Source organism: Corvus cornix, chromosome 1, assembly GCF_000738735.6.
Source record: "Corvus cornix cornix isolate S_Up_H32 chromosome 1, ASM73873v5, whole genome shotgun sequence".
NCBI classification, from domain to species: Eukaryota; Metazoa; Chordata; class Aves; order Passeriformes; family Corvidae; genus Corvus; species Corvus cornix.
In genome coordinates this window covers 26,318,819-26,344,833 of record NC_046332.1, presented here as the reverse complement: position 1 = coordinate 26,344,833, position 26,015 = coordinate 26,318,819, and the positions used below count along the sequence as shown (strand labels likewise).

Sequence of the window (26,015 nt, the reverse complement as noted above, 5' to 3'; positions counted from 1 at the left end):
GTAACTGATCATGAACAGGCTGTCCTCCCACTCCAAAGCTCACCACTGAGCTTCAAGCAGAAATACCACGTCCCAAGGCCCTAATCCTTTAGCTCACAGCAGCACAGCCAGCTGTGGGCTAAAAGCCACATTAAACTCACTGGAGGAGAAGCATTTGCTGAAATGCTTTGCTCAACAAGCGACTGCTTGGACTTTAGCTACACTTGCAAACTCCTGTACATCTTGGCTCCGGTTCTCTTTGCCACATGGCAGCTGGTTACGTCCATGAATTCCTGGGAGGGAAAGTGACTGTAGAAACTCAGCTGTGCAACATATGCTCCATCTAGTGTTGATTCACTGTATTTCATTTTCTTAAAAGGTTTGATTTGCTGGTAACACGTATTTCCATCTTCTCTGTCCTTCATATGTCTATGTATGATCATTATTGAAAATAATAATCTCCTGCTTGTTGTTTCAACTACGCCATTTTGATCCAGCCGCCACTTACACCTTCAGTAATGAGTATGCACCAATTTCCACTTAGAGATTAAATCTAATAGAGCAAAATTAACGGAAAATGTTTTAAAAGAGCAGCAAGCATTTCCCCAGCTGCTTTGCTAATGCAAAGTGAATGGGAAACTTCAAGCAGGAGCAAAACCTAAAGCCTAGAGGACACACAGGGGAAAGTTTCCCCCCATAAAAGATGCTTCCCAGACATGGGGGCACATTTTTGAGCCCCTCTGCCACAGACTGAAGTGCTTTTTTGTCCTCTACATCGAGCCAGGCTGCTGGGAAGGACAGGAAAATAAACGAGTGGCTCAAAGCCCTTGCTGCCTCCTCAGGCCATCCTCATCACACCAGAGCACAGCAGCTGCTGGGAGCAAGTCCCAACAAGCACTTTGGCAAAGCTCTGGAGCATGCATGACGTGGAAGCACACAGAGAATGCACAAACGACCTGGAAATGCACTCAGGTTGGGCGCAAGGCATCTTTGCATAGTAGAAAAACAGGGACAGTGGCAACAGCCATCAGGCCTGGCAACTGCCATATGTATTTAAAAAGGGTAGGACCTGAATGCCAGATTTGGTTGTGGGGCAAAATACTCCAACACACAGAGTCTCTTTTTACCACATGCTGTCCCCTAATTTGCACTACTTGAGGGAGTTCCCGGTTCCTAATTTGCTGCTCAGCTGATGGTAATGCCCTTAACTGCAAAAAGAAAATCCAACAGCAGATAGGACAAGAAGTCCCAAGCTAACATTTTGATTAGGAAGTAAAAGAAAAAAAGCCCAACCCTGTTCTGTTGTGTTAGCAGGACTGGTGAGGTGCTGGGATGGGCTGCCTTGAGACAGGCCAGGATCTGCAGTGGGGGAGACCTCTAGAAAACAGTTGAACACTCCCAGAGAAAGGCTTGGGTTGGCTGATCCTACCGGAAGCAGTGGTGGCCCAAACAGGCCCACTTCTTCTGGGCAGAGGCCAAAAGGATCCCAGCCCAGCTAAGATGAGAGCTGGCAAGGAGCTGTGATAGAAACAGACGGTCCTTGGACGCTCGCAGCCATGGCGCACAATCGCAGGCACAGATTGAAGCTGCAGAAACAGAGCTTTCATTGCTGTGGAAAGCAGAAAGAGCACTGACAATACAGCTTCCTGGGCAGAAAGCATTTAAGAGAGCCCCACATCCCCTGCCTGCTCTTCCCCTGTGCCAGAGCTTGCAGCAGAGCTCCCCAAAGCTGTGCTGTGGCACTGACACAGGTGAGAAAGCAGCAAACTCAGAGCAGGTCCCTGTGTGGAGAAACCACAGAGGGCACCTCTGGGGAAGCATAAAACTAAATACAAGAAGGGCATTTGCTGTAATAGTACTGGCTTGAGTAGAGCCTCCAGTAAACCAGATACAGGCATGCTGCAGGATGTCATCCAGGGCAGCATACAAACCAGGGCCAGAGATTTAGGGCCAGTTTGCTGCAGAAAATGAGAGAAGCTTGCCCTAATGGGAAATGCACAACATGAAAAAAACTGTGTGCAACTGTGTGTTTTGTGGTGCTTTTCACAGGTGATGGCCACGCTGCTCTTCCCTCTGCAGCTGCTGGCAGTGGCTGTCACTGTTTACCTAGAGCTGGTGAGGTCTGCTCAAGGTGGTGCCTACTATGGAATCAAGCAGCTGCCACCTCAGGTGCCCCAGTACCAACCCCTCGGACAACAAGTACCTCACATTCCGCTGGGCAAAGAAGGCATCCCGATGCAGCATCTGGGCAAGGAGATACCCCACATGCAGTATGGGAAGGAGTACCCCCATCTGCCTCAGTACAGGAAGGAGGTCCCACAGATGCCCATGCTTGGCAAGGATATGGCTCCCAAGAAAGAGAAAGGTAGGTCAGCATGTCCCTCTCCACTCCTGCATGGTCCCATCTGGTGTGCCAGAGCACTGTTTGCCATGGGGAAATTGAACACTGGAGCAGGCTGCTGCAGGCTGGGCACAGCACCCTCGTCCCCACAGGACTGGCCAGGCTGGTACCTGGCCACAGGTGGACAAAACAGGTTCATGGGAGCTGTGGGGCAGCTCAGGGTCACCAGCACAAGACCACAGTCATCCTCTGGGCTGCTGCACAGCCTCTGAGCAGCCCTACCTGCAACGAGCCTTCAGCACACAGGGCTGGCCCCAGGTTTGCTCAGATGCTTGTTCAATGCTAGGAAAAACCTTGTCATCCCACCTGCTTGCAGAAAACCCTCTGATGGGGCTTCAAATGATGGCCCAGGGTCCTGTCTGGATCTGCTCCCACTCTCACTGCAACAACCAGACATACGAGCTAAGAGCCCCAAGATTTGAATTTATGGGAACATCACCATTTTGTCTGAATTCGTCCAGACCCTGTGATTTAGAGGTTTGCAGATAAAAACATACAATTGCTCTTCTAACCCTGGAGTCCTCTTTCTGTAGGTTATTTATGGGTGTTACAGAGGCATTGAAAGTACAGAGGATGAATGCACAAGTCTGCACGTACAAGCACTTTCCCCATTCAGTAAAGGAAGTCTGGACAGTATTAAGATATTTAAGAAAACAAGAAAAAAGTCCGAAATACAAAGGGTGACCAGGAACACCCAGTGTCATAAAATCTTTGTGAGGACCACCACCGTCTGTGGGACTGCAGACAAGCTGGTTAACTTTGACTTACTGAGGCTTCAGCTAACCACAGCCTCTACTGACTTCAGATGGAAATGGAAGATTTCAGGGCCTATTTTTGGAGTGTCTGAACAAGCACCATTGGCTGTAGTAAAATCAACCTATCCCGTGAGCAAGGATTTTCGACGTGCATAAAACACAACATATGCAGAGAGGGAGGGTTTCCACCTCCCAAAGAACAGTTAATTCTCTTGTCCTGAAACCTCATCTCCTGTCCTTCCCCAAATCTCTCACTTCTTTACCCATTTTAGAGCTGGAAAAGAGTTTCCACTTAACCCAAAAAGCCTGCAGCTTGAAAAGCAACCAACCCCAGCAGCAAATTCCCCACCCTGACCTGCAACGATAACTGGTCACATAACACAAAAACACGGGTATGGACAATACAAACATTTTGCAGTGTTTACAAGAGCCATAACTAGACGTGGCTGTGCCAAAAGAGCAATGCTGATTAAAGCTGTAGGTTTCCAGTAATACTTTAATGGCTTCCAAAGCCTTGAGGAAAATACAGACATACCTATGTATAAACTTCTTACCAATACATTGATCTTGCTCATTTAAGCCCCTCCAGAAAAAGCGCTTTTATGCCAGGACTCCTCCCACAGCACGACAGCACTGAGTTTCCTGCAAAAACTCTGAAAGGTAGATTGATCTACAGCAACATGGGACAAAATGCAGATTTTGCTTTAAGATTGTATAGGTAGAAAACACCAGCAAAGTGCAAATGGTTTTTACATATGATGCACAGCAATTATTTTGTGGAAACAGAAGCATGCATGGAAGTTTGGAGTATGCAAAACAGTAGTAACATCCTCTCCATTCTCGACACCAATCTGTAATTCACTAGCTGTCTCTGTCTACCACAAAACCATGAGGCATCATAAAAAGCATGGCTTTTTGAAACATGTGATTGTAATCATCTTTTATCTCTCTCTCCCCCCTCTTTCTTTTTCTTTTCTTCCCAACCCAGAAATTCCCATGCGCAGTCTGAGGGGTGAGCAAGGCCCCCCTGGTGAGCCTGGACCAAGAGGGCCACCAGGGCCACCAGGATTACCAGGTCATGGTGTGCCAGGAGCCAAAGGAAAACCAGGCCCACAAGGATACCCAGGAATTGGAAAGCCGGGTTTGCCAGGGATGCCAGGAAAACCAGGGGTCATGGGGCCCCCAGGGCCAAGAGGGGAGATGGGGCCCAAGGGGGAGATTGGGCCCATGGGGATACCCGGACCGCAAGGACCACCAGGGCCTCATGGGCTTCCTGGCATAGGGAAGGCGGGTCCTCCAGGGCTGCAGGGACAGCCAGGGCCAAAGGGTGAGCCTGGGATGAAGGGGCCACCAGGAATCCCTGGAATCCCAGGGCCAAAAGGGGAGAAGGGGGTTGGGATCCCGGGTTTGCCAGGTCTGAAGGGTCCACCTGGGCTGCCTGGTCCCCCTGGTCCCGTGGGGCTGCCGGGGGTCGGCAAACCAGGCATGGTTGGCTTCCCTGGCCCACAGGGACCCCTGGGCAAACCTGGACCCCCAGGAGAGTTAGGGCTCCAGGGGCCTCCAGGGGCCCCCGGGATCCAAGGCCCTCCCGGCCCACCTGGCATTGGCAAACCAGGCCAGGATGGCATACCTGGCCAGCCGGGCTTCCCGGGTGGCAAAGGGGAGCAGGGATTGCCAGGCCTGCCCGGGCCCCCTGGTCTCCCTGGAGTCGGGAAGCCAGGCTTCCCTGGGCCCAAAGGGGAGCGAGGTGTGGGTGGTCTGCCTGGCCCCCTGGGGCCAAAGGGGGAGAAGGGGCATGCGGGGCCACCTGGCATGGGAGGGCCACCAGGGGAGCCAGGCCAGCCAGGACTGCCAGGCATCATGGGCCCTCCAGGGGCTGCTGGTTTCCCAGGACCTAAAGGAGAGGGGGGTGCTGTAGGGCCACCAGGACCAGTCGGCCCCAAGGGAGAACCTGGCCTGCAGGGTTTTCCAGGAAAGCCAGGCTTTCCCGGGGAAGTGGGTGGCCCTGGGCTGCGGGGGCTGCCAGGCCCCACAGGACCCAAAGGAGAAGCCGGACACAAAGGCTTGCCGGGGCTGCCGGGTGTCCCAGGGCTTGTGGGGCCAAAGGGTGAGCCCGGGCTCCCCGGTGCTCAGGGGCTTCAGGGCCCCTCGGGCATCCCAGGCATCGCGGGACCCAGTGGTCCCATCGGCCCCCCCGGGCTGCCAGGGGCGAAGGGCGAGCCAGGCATGCCCGGGCCCCCTGGCTTCCCTGGGGTAGGCAAACCTGGTGCTGCAGGGCTGCAGGGACCCCCGGGAAAACCTGGGGCGCTCGGTCCGCCGGGTCAGCCAGGGCTCCAGGGGCCACCGGGCCCCCCCGGGCCCCCAGGTCCACCAGTCGTCATCCCACCCACTCCACCAGCCGTGGGACAGTACCTGCCTGAGGTGGGGCCAGGGATCGAGGGCTTGAAGCCCCCCTACGGCTACAAGGGCAAGAAAGGCAAGGCTGGTGGCATTGTCTACGAGATGCCCGCATTCACAGCAGAGCTCCTCACCCCCTTCCCCCGCGTCGGGGTGCCCGTGAAGTTCGACAAGCTCCTGTACAACGGCCGGCAGAACTACAACCCCCAGACGGGGATCTTCACCTGCGAGATCCCCGGCGTCTACTACTTCGCCTACCACGTCCACTGTAAAGGCGCCAACGTGTGGGTGGCCCTGTACAAGAACAACGAGCCGCTCATGTACACCTACGACGAGTACAAGAAGGGCTTCCTGGACCAGGCTTCAGGCAGTGCCGTGGTGCAGCTGATGCATGGAGACAAGGTTTACGTTCAGATGCCATCCGAGCAGGCAGCAGGACTCTATGCCGGGCAGTACGTTCATTCGTCTTTTTCAGGATATTTATTGTATCCCATGTAAAACAAAACAAACAGACACACACACACACACACAAAATCAAAACCTTTCTCCTGTGCTTCAGTCTTTTATACCACAGAAGATGCATTTTATGACCATTTTGGACCATCTTGTACAAAATCAAAGAAATAAATACGAAGTTTAACATTATGCACAGCTAGTTATAAAAAAAAAAGGTGTGGCAAACATATCTAAAGATGTGTATCAGGTTCATAAACAGTTGTTTTGCACCCAAGGGGGACATATTAGCTGTACATTATATATTTCTGCAATGCCATGCTTACTTTAATTTCATTCACAGTAATTCAGTACTAAAGCTCAAATCAGTGTATGTCACTCACTCCTGTTGCATTGATCATAGCTGTAAGATGAAAAACAGTGACTTAAACCAGAGTAGGTCAGTCTCTAATTATATTAAAAAATTTGAGTGGCTTATTTGACTAGGTGGGGGGTTTCTAGGGTTTCTGACAGCAGGTCTGCCTGACAAGCAAAGGTTCTCTTAGCTGGAGATCTGTACTTCCCTTCCCCCGTATAAAAAATAATCCTGCAGGTGTGCTTTTTTTTCCTGAACAATTTATTTATGATGGAAGAAGAATCCTGATGGCGTACCTATTCCCCCTAAGCCTTCTCCAGCAGTCATTGGACCTAAAATGTCACCACTGACTCCAGCAGGCACTGGTTTCACCTCCTAATGCCACAGCACTTGAGAAGTCTCCATCTCTATTCACACAGCTCAAGTAGATGAGGTAAATTCCCCATTTGCTTTGTGCCATGCCATTGAGACGTTCTGGCCAACACATGGCAATACTTCAGGGTGGCATAAATTTGCTTGGATTTCTGTGCTTGTACCAAGAACCCATTTGGCTTGTCAGAAGAGACACCTATTCTGCCACTCAGCAAAAGCTGAATCAGTTTGCTCTTCAATGACTAGGCACAGCAGAAGTAGCTCTGTTTGCTTAACTGATTTGTTGCTTGAGATCAACCAGAAACTTTACCAGCAATACTGATCATGCAAATTTATCCGAGGAACTTGGTTCTATCTAAAAGCTGACTTCCAATCCTTATTTATATGTTACCAGTTGTCAAGGAGAACCTGCAGGCCTCAATACTTTTCCGTACTTGAGGACAGCGACTTCAGTGCCCGAAGTCTCTGTCTGCTCATCAATGGTGCTAATCTCACCTCAACAAGTGTTCTGTTTCCAAGGGGCAGTGGACCTTGCTGTGGTTCCCTGTACGGTGCTGCACATCACACACTGCTGCGCTAGTTCAAAGAGTTAAGTGCTCATCACTTCTTCGATGTCTTTAGCTACCGCTACTGCTTTTGATTCAAAAATGAACTAGATTTTTCATGCAGAACTAAGATTGGATTTAACTGGCATTACCATTATTTAAATGCAGAGTTTAATGCAGTCTAACATTGACTAAGGACTCCAGTGATATAATGTGGTGCTTTATCTCAGAAATTTTATGGAACGGTGGCAGGAATGGACGGACAGTTTACCAGACACTGGTGACTTCAGTATGTTCCCAGAATATATGAGATATGTCAAAAGCAAATAATTTTGTATTTAAAATTTTTGTACTGATTTGAAAAAAATATCTTATTAAATATCTTTAAAAATAAAACCAGAAAACCAATTCTGTTTTCATTCAGGACTATCAGAAGGAACATTGAACAGGCTGAATTCATGTATCAGCCCACAAGGGCTCTCTGAAACCACTGACAGCCTCATGTAGGGGAGCAAAAATTAGTAAGAGACACCCCCTTTTCTCTAGTTCCCATCTCCTAGCAATACATGCTCTAAGCCACTGAGGGAACACATCCCGTTTGGTGGGAGGGCACAGCAGGGTCTGGGGGAACACAAAGAGGGAAGGGCTCCCTCAGGCAGTCGGCGGGACAGGTACTGCTCAGCATGAGCCCACGTGGGAGTGCAGCTGAAGAAAGGCAGAGGGGCAGCCAAGCAATCAGCCACAGAGGCTGCTTCTAAGGGCTTGTGTCGCCTGAAAAGGCGGAACTGCCCACGATGAGAGATGCTCACCACACCGCTGGCTCTCCTGATGTGGCTTCCCCACCTCACCTCAAAGACCAGCATTTCCTCCAGCTGGTGAACTCCTCAACTTGCCACACTGAAAGGAATGCACTGAATACCTACTGTGCCAGGGAACTGTTATCTAAATCTCCCTTGGACTCCCTGAAGCCCTCAGCATCTCATTTTTACTGCACAAAGAGAAAGAGAAAACAAATAATGAGCAAAGTACTGCAATCAGCACCTCTCAGTTTCCATCTAAAGCCATTTTCACTTTCTGAAATTTTTTATCACACACGATCTTCTTCGTTCTACATCTCTTATTTTACCATTCCCCTTACAGTCCACAATAAGACAAGCAAGATTCAAAAAACAATAAAAACTTCAAATCACAAGGATGCTGCTCTTGATCTTACAAAAAAAACCATGTCCCAGCTCTGGTTGTACTCAGCCTGGAGTGAGATCTCCACCCACAGTAAAACTCAGCCCACCTGGGTTCAAGAACTTTCAGCTGTTTGCTCTATGAAGCACTGAAGTTTGTTCCAAAACTTCATATTGTATCTGACATCACCATGTACTTTACACAGCAGTAGTAATGGCCCTGGGCATACCCACACACCCGCACTCACACACACAGAGCACTGCCCTTGCAAAAATAAGTCTGAGGGCACTGTCTTTAACAGTTTATTCACAGGAAACAGTTTATTCACTCCTTCCATTTGTAGCATTCAAAATTTCACTTGAAACAACTCTTAAGAATTCTTCAAAATACAGGTGGCACTTTAAAGGCACATAAAACTTAAGACAAATGGCAAATAAAATAAGCATTTCCCAATACCAAAAACATATGCTGAGCTTTGTATGTTCTTAAAAATCAGAGTCCACTTGAAAGTGAAGGCATTTATGCTACCTCCCAGGGCATTGTTAAAAAGGAAAGTATGGCATTGGAAACAAGAAGTACCACATGCTAATTAAACACCAAAGTTGTGATTCTGTATTATTATCATCTATATAATCACTGGAAATGTCATTTAGTAGCATATTTTAGGCACTCTTAGATTCATATTTAGTGCAATAGTCTGTGACTTCCCTTAATTATTACAGCAGAGGAAAAAACAGTTTCCTAACAGAAAACAAAGAAACCTCCTGAAAGTCTGAGCCAAACAGAGCTTTCAGCCAACATGTGTCAGTCATCCTGCCTGTTCTGTGCATAGTTTGAGATCTTAGAGCTGGGTCTTTCTGACAGTGCGGCATTCTGAGATGGGTGGCAGATAAAATGCAAAAGCACCTTTTCTGTAAGATGATGCTGTCTAGAAATTCGGCAGGCTGCTAGATAACAGGAGAAAGTAAGAAAGGAGGAAAATATCCAGCTTCAGATAGAAAAATGATGGGAGACACTGGGGACCTACACAGTTACACCATTATCACACACAGAAATAAAGCTGGCAGCACCCTGGGATTCAAGACTAGCAGCTTCACTCCCGATGTGATAAAAAAAACCTGGAGAGCTTTTAAGGGGAAGTTTCAGTGCAGAGGTTTCATTTTCAGGAATGGCAAAAAGGGAAAAACAAAGTCTTAATAGCAGCGCACTCTCAGAAACGATCTAAATATTTGGTGTTAGCATTATTGTTTTATTCTGAAAGCCCCAAGTCTTTGGTACTGCAAACACCTGTGAAAACGTGTGCCCAGACAGAAGAGACACTGATCTGTGAGCAGTGCTGAGAAACACACCACACATGGGTGTTCCTGCCTGAAGGAAGTCAGTGCCAAAGCAAGACCTGTCCTCGAGGCAGAGTAGCAGCAATGACGTGCGTGAAGCAGGTGGTGGAACAGGGCTGGTGTACATGGGATCCTACAAAACATCTTGTGGGGAGAAAAATTCATTACTTGGCTCACTGCTTATTATTGAGGAGAAAAACTACTGGCCTGCAAGCTGGGCTTTCAAAAAAAAAACCCCAAAAAACCAAAACTGAATACCCCATGGTTTATCGGCAGCATCAGCTCTTGGCTTAGTCCCAAGGGAACAGGTTTCGTTCAAAACATTTCCCAGTCAACCTGGAACAGTAACTGTGAGGGACTCAATATCTCTGCCAGGAGCACAGAAGTGGGGGAAAAATATCCCTGGAAATACTGCTTAATTTGAAAACTAAGTCAGTCATACAAATGGGGAGGCTTATTAAGAAATAAAAAGGAACAGCTGATATGGATAAATGCTTGTAGAGAGCATATTAAATTAAAAACATTACTTAAAAAAAATATTTTGGGGAGGCCAAAAAGCTGATGTGGCAAAAATAAAATAGACTAAAGGGATTTTTTTTTTTAAAGTACAGAGAGTTTGTGAGACACCATTTGTTTGCCATGAAGCTTTTTTTTTCTTTTCAATTATTTTGTTTGTTCTGCTACAGCTAGAATCCAAATCCCATCCTCCAACAAAAAGCAGAAAGCCTGCTAGAAAAATTAGGAGAAGGAATCAGTTTAGATTAGTGGGAAAAGCATCTCTGGAGATGAAATAAAGTGGAGAAAATCGCATCTTCAAAAGCAGAGCTCCCTACTCACTTCCTGCAACTGGAGACAGGGGTGGAGAAACACAGGGATGCAGCCTGCACCATCACAAGAACTCTCTTCACAGAGTCTGGAGCAAATTCAGCAGCTACCCTGGAAAAATGTCCTCCTGGACAGCATACTGCAAGATGTTACATGGATGCAGCTGGATTGTGGCAGCAGCCATTGGGAGAGTCAGGGGCCCCAGCTCTGGAAGCAGCTGTGGATTGTGAGGGTGAAGGGGCAGCCCCCCACTTCTGCCAGCCTCGGCTCTCAACACAGTCTAAGATCTACCAGTGGCTCCTCTGCAACAAGAGCTTGGAGAACACTGCTATGTCTGCAAAAAGCCTTGCCACAACAGCTTTTTCAGGTGGAATTACTGTTGTCAGGAGTTTAAATCACTGTAGGTCTGGGGCTGCAGAATCACATACAAACCTTTTTAATTAACTGAAGTAACCAGGAGAAAGAAATGCTGGCAGAGACAAAGACAGTACTGTCACTATCTTCTTATGTGAAGCCCCACCTGTTTGGATTCAGATTTTCAAGCAAAGACGTCTTCAAAGTCCCAGGAAAAAATAAATACAAAAAAGTAAGAGCCAGCTGGTGAAGAAATTGTGGTTTCCTCATTTCCACCACGAACCACCTGTTCCAGTCCCCCAGGACCTCCCACGCACTCCCCTCTCCTCCACACTCCCACCTTCCACGCTGCACACAGGTCTGCAGCTGCACCCAAGGGACACGCAGCTGACAAGACACCATGGCAGAGCCTGTCCCTTGCTGGGACACACCTGCATCCTTCCGCACCCCATGCCACAGATTTTTCTGACATCTGGAGTTATTTCAGGTATGTCCAACTTGCTTGAAATAGACCAAAGCTCAGGAATCCCTGGGTGAAAACACAAGCCTCCTCCCCTTCAGCTGTGGCACCTCTCCAAATCATACTGCCCTCCCTAATTCCCAAATGGCAGAGCCAAGGAGCTAAAGATGGAAATGAGCACTATGGGAAGGTGGTTGTGGTTTTGGTTTGGTTTTTTTTTTAAACACCTACTGCACCCCACAAGGTGACTCTTTGGTTGCTTCAATGGTTATTCCTCTACATTGCTGCAGCAAAAAAAAAAATTGTGTTCAGTACTCTCGCAATCCTCAGCTTCTATAAGTAACAAATACCATGGTTTGTGTTCATACTGCAATTGTTTACATTACTCCTAAACATACTCCTATATAATTTTATTTAAAAGCAACAAAGATATTTCTACCAACTTCAAAGATTTTTTTTTTAAGTGGACTTCTTTGTACTTTCTCTTCAGGTATGATTGATAAAGATAATCACAAAATCTTCCAGCAATTCTGCTATAATTAAAATAAAAACTTTATCTACGTGCCCTGTGAGAGAACTAGAACAGCATATTGTTGTTGACAGTTGTCAAGTGCCTTCACAGGCAAATTTAATTTATTCACAGGCTTGTCAGAGACAAACCAATAGAGGAAACATAAACATCCCTTTAAATGTTTCAATTAAAATCTCGAGTAAGTTCCCACTCCTAAATTATTTAGTTCAGCCACACACTTTAAACTTGAATGTCAAGACAGAAGAGGTAAACAGATGCCGAACGATAATTCAGCTGAGGTACATCCTGGATATTCCCCACCACAATCTACTGCCGAAGATGGGAGTATTCCTTGCTTGCATTGATGCATTACAGCATCTGAGGAAGGAGACTGTCCTCGTTTGGGAAAGACCACCTCAATTTTTGAGGAGCAAACAAAATAACACATGAGATCCTGTCCTGAAGAACTAGGACTCCAACAAGCATTGACTCTAAACTCAGGCATGAACATCTCTATCCCAGCTCATGCTTCTGTTGTGGTCTAGGGGCTGACACGTAGGTAGTTCAGACAACTCTTCAGTCTTCATATTCCTTCTTTTTTAAGTCAAGCAACTGTAAAATTTACTGGATGCACAGCACAGGGAGTGTGATTTTTCCATAAAATGGAATACAACATAAGCATTGTCAACACCAACACCAACATCTCCACAAATCAGACAAAGGAGGCAGAGTAGTAGTTTGCCTTTGGAAAAGGCAGACAGAAGTTCAGAGCTGATGGTCAGTGCAGAAGCTGTGGCTGCTTGGCTGAAGGTGGACATCCTCTCCTCAGGAGTATGGCAGAACAAAACCTGTACAGTCTGTATGTTCCCCGTCCTCCAAAACACACAGTAATGATTTAGATGCATAGTTTTAAAGCCGTTTTCATACAACAAGACAGTCACAACTTTACCATCCATCTACTGATTAAACACTGGTCATCTCAGTCTCATGACAGTGGAACTCTTTTGGAGGACAATATCAGAAACAAAGGTATTCCAGAGAATTAATAATTTGGAAAGAGTTCTCACTGATAAGTAAGCGATGTGCATCACATTTTTATGTATCCCTGATACTTTCAGCTGAAAGTTTCATGGTTTTCCCACTATTAAATAGCTTCACAGAAATTCAGTTAACTCTGTTTGCAACAGTCCATTACCCTCAGGCTCAGAAGCTTTTGCCTTGGTGAGGTTTCTGGGCTCTTTTTAAACAGTAAACAGTTATGCTGCACTTAAAAAATAAAAATGTCATACAAAAAATAAAAATTTTTCAGATCTTGAAAATAGTGATTGTTCTTTGTATTTTCCATTCAGCTTTCACGTCAAATTGACCACAAAGTTCTTGTCTATAAGCTTCTTCAAAAATTTCTGCTCGGCGGTGATGTTGTGATATTCATTCTAAAGAGATGTGAGGGAATAATAAAATAAATTATAAAATCAAATTATAACCAGCAGCATCCCTTGGCTATTCCTTTCTATTACCTGTGATACTTGGAAGATGCTAAGAACAGGAAAGGTCTGGGGAAAAGACTTCTTAGCAAAGGCTGAGCCCAGTTTCCCAAGAAACAGGTTGCTCAAAACTAGATTAGGTATTTCCGTAAGGACACAACGAAAAAGGATGATCCTTCGGTGGTAAGAATGGGTGAGATGTGGTCTCACAGAAGTCCTTCCATTATTAAGCCTCCCAACTCCTCACCCTGCTTATTCAGAACAACTACTGTGTAACCACATTTACAGCACAAGCAGTCAGAAAACAAGTAATTCTCAAAGCTCAGTGCAGGTTCTTCAAAAGCACATCAGGCAGTTGTAGTTCAGATGCATCCTGCCAAATAGTTTCAGCAAGCCCAAACCAACCCATCTTCTGTGCTGTATCCAGATCCTGGATACACAAGAGACCACTAAGCTTAGTGGAGGGCAGCACAAGGAAAGTAAATTTACTTAAGACACTGAATCCCATAAATTAAAATGAATATAATACAAATACTGCATAGAATATTATACATATGTAGGATGGTATTTACAATTTAATGTCACTAAAAATCTAACGGGAACATTTTTGTTTAGTAGTTTGTTCTTTCGAAGTTTCAAGATTTTAGGAAACTTATGGATATCTATTCAACTAATGATCAACCTTATTCAAACAGTGTATATTGTAAAAAAGCACCTGCAGAGAGGAACCTCTAAAGGAAGGCAAGTTCAGTGTCAGAGGAAAATTATCTGAGAACTGCAGGCATCTAGGAGCTCTGAAAGAAACATGAGAGGCTCCTATGGGCATTGTCTCTACCCCTCCTCTTCAGCAAAGGGAAGAAGAGGAAAATTGTACCCGTATGTTCTGGACAAATGGAAAAGAAAACTTCACACTGAGGTGAAGGGCTGAGATGGGGTTGCTTGGAACACAGAGCTGAAGGCAACTGAATACAAGAGCAGAGACATGAAAGAAAACAGAGGTATGGCCATAGCAAAGCAGCAGGGAGGAGAATGTTTGCCAGCCTGATGTTTGCCAGCCTCCTGCTGCTCCCTCTCCTGCTGAGTTGTGGCTTCCCCCTCCTGGAAGCAGTTCCTTCTCTTCCTACCTTCCTCCAAGACCTGCTTTCCTTTTCTACTTTCAGTTTCCAAAATTCAGTTCTTTTCCTATGCAAGACCTATACAAGTTCATAGGCCTTAACTCCTACCATTACCCTTTGCTCTTCTTTCTGTCTTTTAAGCAGTCTGACAGCTGTGACATACGGTACAAGCAGGCGCCAAGGAAAAAGAGAACATGAACAGAAACACCACCACTTGTGTGCTGACAGTGCTAACAAAGACATCTCTAGGACAAGAGCTGTACAGCCTAAGGAAAACACCAACTAAGCAAAACACAACACACAAATGGACATGTCATGCAGACACTGCAGAATATGGTATAGCACAAGGGACACAAATATCAGTATCTACATTTTTCAGAAGCAGAGAGGAAGAGATTCAAGCAACATTAACCCACAAGCAGCTGAACGAGGCTAAGGTGGGAGGCCCTTCTGACCTGCAGTCCATACTTTTATCTATATTGAATTGCCTTCCCCAGTTACCAGCTCTACTTCCCTCAGCACAAACAACTGTTAGTTACCTGCATCATCTGAGACATGGTTTCATTGCCATAGTAGTGCAAAGAACTATTTCTGTCAGTGAAGTCGTACTTGAAGCCTGCCAGGTGGACTTCATGGCATATGTGAAATGCCAGTGTAATGGCAATTAGCCCAGTTGTTGGATGCTTGGGTTTCTACAACAAAACAAAAAGAGAACACACGCATAAATACCTGGAAGCTTGATGGGAACACTGAACTTAAGAACAAAGACAAGGGAAATCAGATCAGGCAGCCCGGGTCTTCTACAGATGTTTGGTTTCAGTTTCATGCCCTCCTGTCTCTAAAGGAACAAGGTACTGCCCCCGCAGGTTTCCCATGACCAGGGTGTCTGTCATGTCAGCCTTCCCTGCGATTCCTCGGTTTCTAGAGAGGGCTGAGCCCACAGTGCAGCCCTTCCCTCCAAACAGGCATCAGGAAGGTCTCCCCATTGCTCTGCTCAGCTACTTTCATGAAACAGGTTATGCTTCACTACACTGGAAAACAATTTACAACCCCCTCAAATTTGACTGAATTACAAGTTGTGTTCAGAAGTTTCTAGATGATGGAGACCCAGATGAACAGAACATGATATGCTCCCGAATTTTCATAGCACCAAACTAAAAAAGCATGAATGCTAGCACTACACAGATTTGACTGAATTTACGTTTTTTCAAAGCAGGGAAATTCCAGAAGAATTTTGCTTTACACCTTCCCCCGCTATCCCCATTAGAAGAAATAAAACTGTAAATAAAATTATTTCTCCCTACAGTAAGTTCAGAAGTAAATGCAATGTAAAATAAAGAGCATGGCATAAATAGGTTTTAAACGTGCCAATTAATAGCACCTAACCCAAAGTCAGAATTTCTCACAAAAGCACAAAAGAACTCAATGCAACCATCTGCCCTATCTTGTGCTCAGATACGTGACTTCTTTTGTAGCAGCAGAGGCTAATATGATCTGGGGAAGGAAACAAGGCAAGCTTTATTAGAGAGGGATGAACTCTTTCACTGGACCAAGATGAAGCTAAGGTGAAAAAGTGTCTCCAGAAATGGACAAAACTTTCAGGCACCAATGCCTTTTTTTGATAAAATAACACGAGCTATATATGCTCTCAGTAGCTGCAGTCAAACCTCCAGTTGAGCACAAAATCATGGGCTTTTTTTAACTCTGACCCAAGGCTCAGTTTGTCTCTGAAAAAGAAGCAGACAAACCAGTACCAGACAACTCTGTACATAAAAACGCAGATGCGCCCTCTGTATTTCTTTGTATCATATGACAACACAAAAATCCCCAGGAAGAAGTTACTATTCTCAGTTCTTTTAAGCCTAACTGAAGTCACAGATTTGAACTATCACCTTTTACGGAGAAATTTCTGGTACCTTTATGTAACTCCTGGACTACTCCAGAAATAGTATCTGCTTAAAATGTGCACTATGCCCAGAGCTCCTGCTAGTTAGCAAAATAACTTTCTGCCCTAGGGGTCCAACATCATAAACTTAGTGGTGACTCTGTTGCAACATCCATACTAAACAGGACTCCAAAACTATGGCAGGAATGCTACATGTCAGGATTAATGCTACTTGGAAATATCAGGAATATCACAGGTTGTAACTAGCTCTGTTCACCTTTCTCTATCATAAAATTCACCTAAAAAGAATATAATTAAAAATCGAGTACTTTCAAAAGGTACTATCATGAAATATCCAGATATCCTTGGCCAGTAATTAAATTTTTTCAGCCTATTTAATGGAAATGGGCATAGCCCTGGAATAACTCCACAACACTTTCTGAGTTTAGTGGTGCTGGAGCAACACATCTGATTTTATTCTTGGTTCTACTAAAAATCAGAAATGCTTGCTGGTTATGCACTAATGTGCACACTGAGAACATGAGACTGGTTTAATGGAAAAGGCAGGGACAGCAGGGAAAGCAACAGTGGTCACTGGCATCTCCCACAGGCCAAGGTGGCTGAAGCACAGGATAGTGAAGGCAGCACCAGCCCTGCCCAGGGACGAGCAATGGTACAGAGGGCTCCAATGTGAGACTTTCCTGCCCATGGGAATCCCTGTGGTGTGACCTGCAGCTTAACCAAGCTGTGCCAGGGCCACTGCAGATGTGCAGGCTCTCACTGCAGATGTGCAGGCTCTCACTGCAGACGTGCAGGCTCCCAGCCACAGCCCACCTCCGAGATGGGAGGAAAAGGGAGGAAGAGCATGCTTGAGATTGATCATTGCTGCGCAGGGATGAGGGACTGCAAAACCCCTTGCATGAAGTAAGTAGGATATGGAGGGAGCAGAAGGGGGCTCCAGGCATGGTCACACTCTAACCCCTGCTCTGTGCAGGGGCACCCAAAGGCAGAAGGAACAAAGGGTGACCAACGGGCCTGTGACTCCATACCAGCTGACACCACACACATCTCTGACTCACTGACAGCACTGCTTTTAACCTCTACTCTCACTGACAGGGCAGCCCTGGAAGAGTCAGGAGGCATTTCTGGACCTATGGAGGCCATGCACATTCTGTGGCCATTTAGGAGATTAGTTAAGCATCCAATTACTATGCTGCTTTCTTCCCACCCTTAGCTGAAAAGCTGAAATGCCACAGAGCCCCAAGCAAGCATATAGCCAAAATGGCTATTCCAGTCTGAGAGTTAATAAGGGAGAAAAAAGCCACTATTCGGCCGAGAAAAGAGAAAGAAATTTTAGGAAGAGGTACAGAACCTACCCCTCCCCACACACACCAAAAAAAATCCACTCCCTCAAATATTAGAAAGAGTAAACCAGAAAAAAGTTGTGGCAGATACTCCACAGTGACAGCCTGTCAGACATTTCCACACGTGTCAGTTAGGTGTTGATGAAGTGGGGATGTGACCCCAGTAAACTGTACCTGTGCTAAGCAGCACATGCTTGATCCTGACTGCACGAGGGAATTCTCCAGCTTGAAGCTTTACCTTTCATCAAGAACATTTTTCAGTCAGGAACTGACAGTTAAAATATATTTTAATGTCCAAATTGCTGGTTAGCTCATTACAATGCTTGGGATCAAACCAGTAAGCACAGTGATGCTGCCAGACATTCATCACTAGCACAGGGCTGGAATATCCTCTATGTTCCCTAGTCATTCCCTGGCCCGTGGAATTGCAGCAGTGTCAGAATTACAAGTTTGCTGGAGTTTTGGGGAGGTTTGTTTGTTGCGTGTGGGGTTATTTTTGGTGTTTTGATTTTTGGGGGAGGTTTCATTGCTTGTTTGGGGTTTTCTGTCTGTTGTTGTTTTGTGTGCCTTGGTTTGTTTTTTTTTTTTTAATAAACACTGTAAAACACCAAACATTCAATAGTTCAAAACTCTGTATTACTTCTAGAAGCTCTTTGGATCTGTCATGTTGCATTACCTGCCCATCTTTCCCAGTTTTGTAAAAGACATTCTGTCTGTCTGGAAAGCAGTCTCATTTCATACCAATTACAGAATCCATAAAAAGGTATTTTTGGCACATGAGGCTAGCCACTCTCTTTCTGGATTCCATTTTCTCATCTTTTTAGGCACCATCTAAATGGCAAACTACTTTAATGTGAACCTAAAAGGTTTTCCACATTACAGTCTACTGTCATGAAGATATAATTGCCTCTAAATACACATTTGGTTGCACAAAACTAGAAGGCACAAACAAGAAAGCATACCTCCTTCTTAGGAAACCTTGTTGGGAAATGAAGCCACTCATAAGCAGTTTTCCTGGTGATGCTGGGATCAAGAATCCTGATTTGACTCGATTTGTAGATCATATTCAGAGCCGGTTTCTTCCAAAAGCCCTTTGCACTCTGTAACAGGCAAGTAAATATGCATTTTTGACAGCTGTAAACAGTTTAATTCAGTTTTGGAGCAACTCTAACCAGAGTGAACTCCAAGGGCATGAGGTTAAAGAAGAAGAGTGATGAAACCTCCCTAAGTTCAAAAACACCTGCTCCTGCAACAGGATAACCCACTGTGGCAGCAGTGGCCAGCTGGCTGGAAAACAGCTTTGCAGAAAGGTCCCTGATGGATAACGTACCAACAATATGCCCTGGAGGCAATAAATGCTCCCTATGTGCTGGCCACATGAGCATGAGCATAGACAACAGGCAGACAGAAGTTACCATTCTCAAGCACTTTGCCCTTCTGCAGTCCCACAAATCCTACGCTGGGCTTCCCTCTGCACAAGAGAGTGTGTCAAACAGCAGAAGGTCGCTACAACAGCCAACGGGCCAGAGCTCACAGCAAACAAAAAGGGTCTGAGGAGGCTGGGTTTGTTCAGCCCATCTTCAACTATCTGGAAGGGGTTTAGAAAGATGAGAGATCAGACTCTTCTCAGAGGCACACAGTGAGAGGAGAAAGAGAAATTCTCTCCTGTGACAGTGCTGAAGCACTGAAAGAGGGTTTGTAGAAATATCCTTGGAAAGACACAAAATTTACCTGGACAATGCCCTGAGAACCCGGCTTTAAACTTGGCCCTGAATGAAGAAGATTCAAAAAGATTTTGGACTTAAGACCTCCTGAGAGAGATCACTTTCAACATTATTCTGCAATTCCTCCAAGTGCACAGGGTAAAATCTGAAAAATGTCTGGAGCATGCATGTTAAAGTATCAAACAACACTAGGGAGAGGACAAAAATGTATTTCCCAGAGGTAAACTGCTTTGTGGTGAGGAACTAACCAAATATGTGCATTAGAAAGAAAACAAAGCATTTTTGGAAAAGGGATATTAAATAAACTGAGTAGGAGGAGATCCAGTGCTCCTCTCAGCTAGGAGCACTACTGTTAAAAGCAAACACGTATTTCACATGAGAGATGTGTGGCAAGATGAGCCAAGGTGCAAGAATAATTGAACTCACTATTTTCTGACCACCTAGTATCTCCCAAAGCCACTTCAAATCCCGTGGCTTGAAGACGATGAGAACAACAGTGGTATTAGGGTCGTAGTGGATGGGATCTGAGAAGATGGATTCCGGGTAAGAAAGGCGGAAAGTAGTCCTTCTCCCAACATCCTCTTCGTACCCTATCACCGGGCCATTATTCATTCTGCAGAGGACAGAGGCACAGAGACATCAGCAACTGCCCTGCCCATGTTCCTACTGTGCAGCGGCTGCCACACGCATTATTAGTCTGCGGGACAGACACTGTGTCTGGGTACAGCAAAGCTTAGCAGGCCAGCATTTACTTATCACATTACATAGCAGATGAGCAATTATCAGGTGCACTCACCCTCTAAACTCAGAGGGATCAAGCACATATGGGAACTCTGCCAAGGTGGTTTAGAATACAATCACATAATTGCTTACCGTGTGTCACTTGAGCAGAAAGCAAGCCTTCTGATTTGGCTCCAACACAGAAACTAGAGAAGGGCAGAGAGAGTACCTGCCTTGGACAATTACCAGTTGCTCCACGTACACAAAATGAAAAGGAGATAGCATTTACCTTATTATGACATCGTATGAGTCAATTTTCTCCCCTAATGTCTTATTTCGAAGTACTCCTCCATTACCGACCACGACACACCGTCGACAGGCAATGCTGTGGAACAAAGAGAAGTTTTAATATTCTTGACTTCCCTGGCTTCATATTGTTAATGATACTTCTGCATGTTAACTGTCTTGTTTTCTAAGTGAGGTCCTGTTTCTTTTACAGCCCTTGGCCCCTACAAAGCAGGGGAAAAAAAAAAGAAAAAGAAGCGTTGTTTCAGGGACTGACTAAGTCAGTAACTGGCTTCTCTCATGTGAAACTGTTTTTACACATCTCCTTTTTCTAGTGGTTTGGTGTTTAAGATCACCTAGCCAGATGGTGATACAAATGCCATTGGATAAATTGTTTTCCACAGTCCTTCAAACTTGTCCCAGTCTGGAGGAACCAGCCAGGACAAAGCATGTCTGGAAAAGCTAACTCAATATTAAGGTGCTTCTGCAATATTGTACAACTCCACATCTCCAACACAAGCTAAAGCAGCAAGATTTATGTTCACAATTCACCTTACAGGCCTATTAACTGATCATGTGAAAAACCTTAGCCCATGACACGACAGCTCTTCAAATGAATATGGTGTGGATTTTTCCTCCCTCTATTTAAAAGGTGCTGTCTAAACACGTTTAAACAAGTGACATGCATGCTGTCATGATGTAACAAGATGGATTCCTTGATTAAAAGTTGCATTCTCAGATGACCAGATTCAAATTAGCACCACTAGGTATATAAAATATCATGTGCTAAAAAGTAAGATCTTGTACTACATCAAATCAAAACAGTAATTTCAAATTTACAATACATTCAGAGATAAAAAGCATGCAAGAAAGGTATTATGGAGATGCTAAAATTATGAAAGTAAATTCTCAGGGTAAGATTTCCAAAGTTATCACAGGTTTTCTCAATGCTATTTTGCTCTCTACTGTCTTGTTTCAATGTTAGTAAAATGTGTTAAATAAAAAAAGAAAGGGGGGGCTCACAAATAGGCTTGCTGGGTTTTTACTCGAGTAATTTTGCCTTTTTAGGGAAGGTTTAAATCAAACATGTAAGACTGTAAACTCCTCCTTTCAGAGTAAGCACATCATTTTTTTGTTATAAAAACGTCTCTCTGTTTAGAGCAAAAGCCATTCAATTTGGCTGCAGCAGGAACAATGAGAAATTAAAAATGTTGGTATTTTCTTCAGACACAAGCAGGCTCACAGTTCACTGAGGATGAGTCACCTCACAGTAACACCCCACTCCCTTGGTTCTTTCTTCAAGTAAGAAAAAGGCTCTATGCCACTTCTTGCTCTACCTTCAGGACACCAAAATTGTGTCCCAAAAACCACTATAACCTGTACTGAATTCCCAGCATGGCACTTTATGCAGACTAATTAATGTCTTTCTCCTCAAACAGTCCAACCTGTTTTTTCAGCTGAGAGTTATTATTCAACATCCATGAAAACAGCCAGTTCCAGCCAAGACTGAGCGACATCTTAAAGTACAAAGCAGTTCCCTGCATTTCCTACAGAATTAACAACATCTGCAGAGATAGTTGCCTTTAAATATATATGTGTATATGCATACACACACACACACACACACACACATATATATATAGTGCTCTAAATGCAGCTTTCGGGGTTGGGTGACATGAAACAAGCTGGCACACCTTTCCCTACTGTTTCCTGAGCAGCTTAGTAGAAGGCAAGCATTCATAAAAAGACTTCCAGCTAATACCATAAATCATGTGACTTGGTATCTTGGAAATCAGAGGGGGGAAAACCTGTTACACCATCCTGTCCTCAGTATACTCATTCCCTCTACACCCCTAAACCCTTTCCCTCTCTACCCCTCTTGCTCATTCATTTTCCATTTAATTTTTCTACCTGGTTTGAAAGTATCTTAAGAAAGCAGGCTGATGCACATATGCCTCTTACAGTTTACAGCAGGAGTAAGAAAACAGAAGTTGCCCTTTTCCTGAATTATACCTTGTTACTTACAGCTATAGCTTAGAACTCAAAGTAAGGAAGGAAAAAGGAAAACTGGATGAAAAAATGTGATCAGTAAGTGATGAAGGTGGAGTGAGGGAGAGGGGAAAAAAGCACAAGATTAGCATACGGTTGTATCATGTCCCTGGCATTTACTTTGAGGAGGCACTGCTTTTTCTGTTCCATGTAGATGAACTTACAGTAATTCCTTATTATATACCTTTCAGCTTTTCTAAAAGGTGATTTAAGACACTTCTTCACGAAGGTAACCTCTAGCAATTGAAATAACGCCTTCCACTCTAACATACAACTAAGAACTTTCTCCTCTCTGTAGTCATGATGCAGCAGGACACACACGGCAGGGAGGGCAAAATAAAACAAGACTTTAGAGCTGAGCAACTGAGGTTTGCTCAGCTACAGAAGTTGGGTCGCTGTTCTCAAGTCAAATCCAAGCTGTTTTTTCTTACTGATGAATAGAAACCAGATTTTGCTTATGACTAAAAGCTGACTAATACTACTTGGACAGACAACAGAGTGAAATTTGAAGTTTGATTAAGTTTTTGAATTACAATGCCCTTCATAACATGAATACTCAAAACCAAAGTTATCAGCTGCCATCAGATACCCAATAAAGAATCTAACATTAGTATTTCAACTTCTGAAATGGATAAAGTCAACAAGTAGATCAAATATTTCTGAAGAAGTGTACGTGAGTATAGTCAAACAAATTAAAACAACCAGCTTTTAATCTCTGTCAGGCTCAAAGTGGGCTGGCTCAAACAGGAAGTCTGGCACAAATGTGCTGTTTATGAACTGCCTCCTCCCCTTCCCCTTCCAGTATTCAAATGTCCTCAGTTATGATCCTAAATCTAAGTCCACAGTAGTACAGAGTCCACTAACAAAAATAAGCAGGGAGGGGAACTGTTTATGTAAAAAAACAACACAGTATCATAGAAAACTAACATATGACATAGAGATAAAAATATGTAGCTAGGCTGAACTGCATTTAAAGATTCTTAAGTTAAATAAACTGATCTGTACTTACTACAGATCACAGAAGTCAACATACCAATTTTCAGCAGACTGTTACTCCCAGATATTTTACCAACCTCACTGCTTTAAATTTCCTTTTCATAATGTTTTCAAATTAAACAACCCCAAACACTCACCCTTTCTCCAAGTAAATAAAATGACAAGAAGAGAAATTATTTCATATATCCTTAAACAAGATCAGGTGTGCTACAAGCAAAATGTAACAGATTGCAGTGTCCAGACATTCAGCTTACGATCAGCAGCACAGTATTGACGCCAGTGAAAAATATTAAGACCTTGGCCTAACAATAGCTGTAGGAAAGGTTTGAGTGACAAAAGGATTGCCTTTATGTGTCAGAGATCTACTAAGAGTATAAATGGATCCCAATGCAAACACCATGGTAACTGATCTCCAGTGTCTGCAGGCAGTACTCAAACCATTGCTCCATTCAGGTGGTGTACAAGATCCTCAACCTCAAGGCCAGGCATTGGCTTATGTATTTTGTTTATATGGTGAAATACTAAAAGAAACATTTTCCTAGTCTATAAAAGAAAAATATTGCTAAATGGAAATGTAGCCTTTAGAGGTCAAAAGGTTTGCATCCTCCACATTCCACTGAAATTCTGTTTCAGAGGAAAAAGAAAAAAAAGATCTCAACTTCAGCTCCTTTAACACACACCCCCCCCATAGCCAGTTGAAGAATGCAAATTATTTCCTTAGAGGTTATGTGGTGAAAGGAGGATGCAGAGGTCACATTTTGTTGACTCAGGATTGTGCAAATGCATTTGTAAGAATTGTTGAGCTCAGAATCCTTAGAGTACTCAGTGAGGAACTGAAATCACAACTGAACTGAAGTCAGTGACACTGTTCATTTCCAAACTCTTTGGGAGAGCTAGACCTTTACACAGTGAGAACTCGACCTAAGTTTGGAACATGACACTGTTTGGAAAAAAAACCTTTGTAGTTCACTCTGTACAGATTTACCTAAGTTGTACACAAATACAGCTACATAAGCACCATGGGCTTTGTGCTTATCTAGCCTAATACTTGTCTGCCTTAAAAAACGTTTATAGGGGAAATCTATTCAGCCAAGAAGGCTGAATCGGACAACAGCATTACAGAGCTGCCTAATAATTCTGCATTACTGGAAAATGTTGTTAGGATTAATTCCCAAAGCGTTTCACTGTTAAAAGCCACTGTATCTCAGTGAAATATATGTATAAAAACTCTTCCCTACTACAGTGATTCATGCCCTAAGAGTTCTGTACACAAAACCTGATGGACCTAGAAAGAATATATTGTATGAAGTCATTGTATTTTTGATTTGTTTATACTGCCTATTAAATAGTAACAGCTCTCATTTTGCTTCTTCAGTGCCACTGAAGCGTATTACTTTTAATAAAATGAGGCTTACTTCCCAGAACTACTAACCATATCTACATCTCAGACACTACATTCAAAGGATAAATACCAATTTCCTTATTTATCACCTACAGGACAGGCACTTCCATTTAAAAGGTCCAAACATCTCTGCTTTACAGCACAATGACAGCGCTGAACTTACGGTTTCAGGGAATTTCTAACACAACATTTGGCACTGTCCTTCTCCAGAAAAAAGAGCAGCTTCTGTCAGCCAATTCTGTATAAACTTACCCCATTATCACACTCTTGATACAAAATACGGAGTTTTAATTTTTTCCTTTTTTTTTTTTTTTTTTTTTTAAGACTAAACTTGAACATCCTAGAAACAGACTAAACACAGAGAAAGGAAGGAGTACAGTAGGGGAAAAAGAACCCACAACTCAGTATTAAAACAAATTCTTAGGTTTGAACATATTCCACCCAAGTTTAATTAAAATGTGATCCTGACATTTGGCTTCAAGCAGCAAACTTGTATGATCTCTGTAATTAAAAAACAGAAACAAGTACAGCCAACCTCATTTGCATTCAACTCTATTAAGAAGTCTGTATATTAACATGGTAGCTGTCAGGTTGTCAGCCCATTTCCTAGACTGCAAATCTAAGGAGTCACCTGCATCACTTCGTAAACACAGGACTTTAGTCTACTTGCCAACCCTACTACACTACCTCAAAAAAACCCCAACCAAAGCCAAACAAAAAACAAGACACGCAAACACAAAGACCCTCCAAAACAAAACCAAACCAAACCAAACCAAACCTCCTGGCAGATGTGGCTTCCAACAAGAGATTTAATGTAATTGATCTAATTTAATCTATCTAATCCGTGGGAAGCAAGTTACCTAAGGCATGCTCCCTTCCATGCCACACCCTTCTTACTCGCCAAAGGACAGCCAGCCTTTCCTGTCTTCCTTGATCTCCCTCATCCACGAGGAGAGGAAGTTGAACGTACATAGGAACAAAGGTGTGCAGCAGCCAGCAGATGCAGAGGCACAGGGATATGCCCAAGATTTGTTCTGCATAGGAGACCTTGGTTTGCACCTGCTTATC

General features: G+C 44.2%; 2 protein-coding genes across 14 annotated transcripts in view; one reads left to right on the top strand and one right to left on the bottom strand.

Moving 5' to 3' along the window:
• Positions 1-6,177, top strand: part of COL8A1 (collagen type VIII alpha 1 chain) — a 123,531-nt gene extending 117,354 nt beyond the window's left edge. For all 3 annotated transcript variants that reach the window (XM_039559424.1, XM_039559409.1, XM_039559416.1), the window contains exons 4-5: positions 2,029-2,344; positions 4,124-6,177. In XM_039559424.1, coding sequence (XP_039415358.1) covers positions 2,032-2,344; positions 4,124-6,030 — 2,220 coding nt within the window. In that variant the 5' untranslated portion in view covers positions 2,029-2,031 and the 3' untranslated portion in view covers positions 6,031-6,177. The remainder of the gene's footprint in view (positions 1-2,028; positions 2,345-4,123) is intronic.
• A 2,545-nt stretch (positions 6,178-8,722) lies between these two features.
• ST3GAL6 (ST3 beta-galactoside alpha-2,3-sialyltransferase 6) overlaps positions 8,723-26,015 on the bottom strand; it is a 78,191-nt gene continuing 60,898 nt past the window's right edge. For all 11 annotated transcript variants that reach the window (XM_019283753.3, XM_019283752.3, XM_010396051.4 and 8 more), the window contains 5 exons: positions 20,505-20,600; positions 19,922-20,108; positions 18,734-18,871; positions 15,062-15,214; positions 8,723-13,356 (listed from right to left, as the gene is read on the bottom strand). In XM_019283753.3, the coding sequence (XP_019139298.1) occupies positions 13,276-13,356; positions 15,062-15,214; positions 18,734-18,871; positions 19,922-20,108; positions 20,505-20,600 (655 nt within the window). In that variant the 3' untranslated portion in view covers positions 8,723-13,275. The remainder of the gene's footprint in view (positions 13,357-15,061; positions 15,215-18,733; positions 18,872-19,921; positions 20,109-20,504; positions 20,601-26,015) is intronic.